We start from the raw sequence: 4,055 nt of genomic DNA, 5'->3' as shown, positions 1-4,055 counted from the left end.
TTATTATTGTTATTATTATTATTATATTACATTGTCATTGTGAGGATGATCATCGTCTGATAGCTACTTAGTACTTACCATCGTTGATAGCTCGTGCGGCTTTCTTGTATAACGACCAGTTAGATGATAGGATTCCAGCTCTTTGCCAGCCATAAAACTCGAATATGTCAACGAAGCTGAAGCCGACCTTTCTGAACGGGCCTAGGATTCTCGTCATGGTGCTGTACATGACTTTGTCGCCAAATTCCGGGTCGGCCGCCACCCAGGATACGAGGGGAATGCTCCAGAATGCAGCTAGCTGGGCCACAGGCTGCTGCTATGAGAAATGTGTATTATCGTGGCTAGCAGCCTTAAGAAATATACCTAACATTTTGGGGGTTCAGGGGGTAGCGATAACAAGGTTGCATTATCAATCTCGATGTTTAACGATTGTCATTCCTATGTATTATATTGGAGAAAATCGTTGGGATTTTTCTTATCGGTGCAAAAATAACTGAATTTACGGAAACATATTGAATGGAATTGTAAAGCAATAGACTAAGTACGCGTGAGAATTTAATCTGTCTGTAAATGTCTTTATTGCTGTGCCTTCTCTCACAGTCATAGATCAAGGCGTCAATTATTCGAGTGCAAGATTGGAAAACGAGATGCGCTTAGAGCGTTCCTGACGATGGCCCCGTCTAGTCATCAGAAAGATCATATACGTAGTCGTGACTAATTAGAAAATGTCATTACTTTAATATACATTACAATTCACATAAGAAATTGTGACATCTTTGACTTTTGATATCACCTCTACTTGTTATGTTTCTGACAATGACCCTCAGGTGCAGTAAACCGCACTGGAGGATTCATTTGTTCGCTGTCTGTGACATTTCAGCAAGAACAGATCCACATCAGGCATTGCATTTACGCGATAAACAACTCGTCAATAACTGTCTGTAGTTATTAGATCGATGCGAGCACCATTTTTTCCACGCACGTGGCAATACAATATAACAATTCTGGCCTCTTCATACGCCTCTGGCTGGACAGCTCTGCCGAGTTTGAGGTTATCGGCTACGGTGCTGAAGCAGAAAGAGGCAACAATCAGACTATTTTTTGCGGGAAAGGAATTCTTGCTAGCCTTTAAGGAAACTCACTGGCAAGTCCGGCGTGTGTATGTTTTCTTGATGGCCGTAACCATAAGGTGGGTTTGCCACTATAAGCAGCCTTCTAACGTGATAGAGAAGCGATAATAGAATGTTGCGATTTTCAGAACATATTATGGGTAGATGGTATTAGATAAGATCGGTGAACGCAAGCTTGCAAGCGTTGCTCGGACCTCGGCTGACAAAAACATATTTATGCATTTACTCGATTACATAACAAACTATAAAAAACAACTAATAATTACGTAAAAATAAACTGTATGTAACTGTCAGAGAAACCTTGGTCCAAATCAGCGATGACCGTTGCTATATGGCGTTGTAACAAAATGAAGTGGGTGAGCTGTAACTTACGCGGGTAACATCCGGTATAGAAGTTTGTCTGTCTTTAGTTTCTCCTCGTTCAGCTGCTCAGTTCTCTCATCGACGATTTCTTCCAGATTGTTCGAATACTTCTCCATCATGTTCAATATCATGTCGATGATGATGATGCTGCGGTAGACACGCGCAAACACGTATCCGATGTAATCAATACAGTCAGCAGGTAATACATACAGCTTTAACGTTTATTTCAGAACTTGCTGATACCTATTATTATGGCCCGTTGATACCCGATTATACGTTGATTTTACTCGAAACATATGAAAACAATTGAGATAGTATTGAAGTCTTTAGAATCCTAACTACCTTTACACGTGAGTAGTTATATTTGTGTTTGGTGGCGAAAAAATTGAACTCACCAAACAATTACTTTCTTTCGGGTCACATTCTGTTCCAATGTAAAAAATATCAGGTATTCTTGAACTTTTTTTTTGGAAACCCGTAACATAATCTGACTTACTCTCCGCCATTGATGTCTCGTAGTGTCTTTCTAATGCTCGTAAAAGGGGGGCGTACTTCCGTGTTCTCACTCCAGCAGTTGCAGATCAGTTCCTTGATCTTAGGTGAGATGTCAACAAACTCATCGTCCGGGAGCGGGGGTCTGAATGGCTTCGCCTCTCCATTGCGCACTCTATTTATAGCGTCTGTAATCGAAATAGATATACATAGCCATAATGACTAACCGCCACTCTTCTCTCACCCCCCCTCTCTCTATTTATATATTTATTTGTTCGTTTGTTTGTTTATTTATTTATTTATTCAGTTATTTATTTATTTATTTATTTAGTTGTTTGTTGGTTTGTCTGTTTATTTTATTTATTTATTTTTTGTATATATATTTATTTGTTTACATAACATATACCTCGTGGAACCATGTTGTCGAAGTTGTACGCTGGTTGTCGGCCACACACCTCGTAGGCGATGATGGCAAACGAGTACACGTCACCTTTCTGTGTGCCCTTTGGACTCGGGAAATTTTCGCGCAGAATCTCAGGTGCGGTCCACTGTTTTCCTGTGATGTGTCATAAACAAAATTTAGTTGAATGGGCACTCCACATGCACCGTGATTTCATCTGCAGCTTCGATATCTTTTTTTCATGGATTTATTGTCCGCGTCCATGTTAATTACCTAATCTTTACTCAGCTATAAATGCTGATATTTTCTTGTGCGAGTGCACGTGCGAATAACTTACGTAGAAACATGTAATTCTCATCCTCCTCTTCTTTCTGACCCATTCCCATCAAGAAGCTTTGTAGGCCGTAGTCGGTGATCTTAACCGTCCAGCGATTGTCGACAAGACAGTTGGTCGACTTGAGGTTTCCGTGGGAATGCAGTATGCTCTTGTGAAGGTATTCCATGCCACGGGCGATGTCAGCGATCATCGATAGTTTGAAGGAGTTGTCCAACTTGACATCGTAATTCTCTATGATGTCCTGATAAACATATATAATGAGCAATGATATGACGCTATGCAAGGCATCTGTAGCTGCACGTTGCTCATTGATTCCAACTTGAACTACAATTCAAACTTTGAATCCGAAGGCGGCCCTACCATGACGCAATACCATGGGTTTAATGCATATTAATTAGACAGAGTACTACGTAAAATCTACGTATATTACGTAAAATCTTATGTATAAAGCATTTCTCGTTCAACATTAGCGAAAAGGTTTTGCGTTTTGTAACTGTCGCCAATCGTTTGCTGGTGGCACCACTGTCGTGTAATATGTTTCCTTACCACTAAGCTACCCTTGTGACAATACTGCCAGATGATGGCGATGTTGGGTGGTTCGATGCATGCACCGATGAATGGATTCACATTCTCGTGGAGTAGGTCACGTATCTGTAATGCAGATAATCTTACGGTACTGGATGAAATAAACAGCAGAGCATCCTGAAGAGAGGCCCAACGTTTTCAACCAGATTGATCGGCTCTTAATAATAATACCGGGGGTATATAATATCGGGATCTATATTATAGATATCTATATTATACACTGCTGATAACACTTATTTCTCACTTACTACACTTAAACAACAATCGTAGTAAGAACTGTGTCCTATCTGTCTTTGCAATTGTTGATGTAAAAGCTGTAATTGATTTGGCAGGTGAATTGAAATAATTATGTCTCACTGATGAGATATTAGCCACGTTTTTAATCGTGAGTAGTATTGCATATATAGCAGAGTAATACGATTAAATAGCCGTTACAGTTTTGTGGATTAATATTCAATGTACGAAGGAGGACGTAATTAACGTGTTTTTATACCGTAAAGAACTCCTTCAAGACGTTCCTGGAGACGTTGATGTGTTCCTTAGTGACGTCCTTGATGGCGACCATGGTTCCACGGTAGTAACCGATCTTGGCGTAGGTGGCTTGTCCATTGCTCGTCGGCATGGACTTTGACTGACTACCGGAGCTCTTTGAGGCGTCTCCGCTTATACCGGCAGCTTCCTTATCCGACCCACTCTTCATGCTCGGCTAGCAAAATACCGATAAGCAATATTAATTCAATGTACCTTG

General features: G+C 40.5%; 1 protein-coding gene across 1 annotated transcript in view; it reads right to left on the bottom strand.

Annotated features, from left to right (window-relative positions):
- Positions 1-4,055, bottom strand: part of LOC106818615 (atrial natriuretic peptide receptor 1-like) — an 18,133-nt gene that overhangs the window by 2,847 nt on the left and 11,231 nt on the right. The window contains exons 12-18 of the mRNA XM_014823309.1: positions 3,269-3,373; positions 2,723-2,963; positions 2,392-2,541; positions 1,990-2,173; positions 1,503-1,640; positions 983-1,067; positions 188-316 (exon numbers count right to left, since the gene is read on the bottom strand). Coding sequence (XP_014678795.1) covers positions 188-316; positions 983-1,067; positions 1,503-1,640; positions 1,990-2,173; positions 2,392-2,541; positions 2,723-2,963; positions 3,269-3,373 — 1,032 coding nt within the window. The remainder of the gene's footprint in view (positions 1-187; positions 317-982; positions 1,068-1,502; positions 1,641-1,989; positions 2,174-2,391; positions 2,542-2,722; positions 2,964-3,268; positions 3,374-4,055) is intronic.

The sequence above is a fragment of the Priapulus caudatus genome, unplaced genomic scaffold (genome assembly GCF_000485595.1).
Source record: "Priapulus caudatus unplaced genomic scaffold, Priapulus_caudatus-5.0.1 Scaffold37, whole genome shotgun sequence".
Classification (NCBI taxonomy): Eukaryota; Metazoa; Priapulida; class Priapulimorpha; order Priapulimorphida; family Priapulidae; genus Priapulus; species Priapulus caudatus.
The sequence above is the reverse complement of the archived record's forward strand: the minus strand, read 5'-3'. Positions and strand labels throughout refer to the sequence as shown.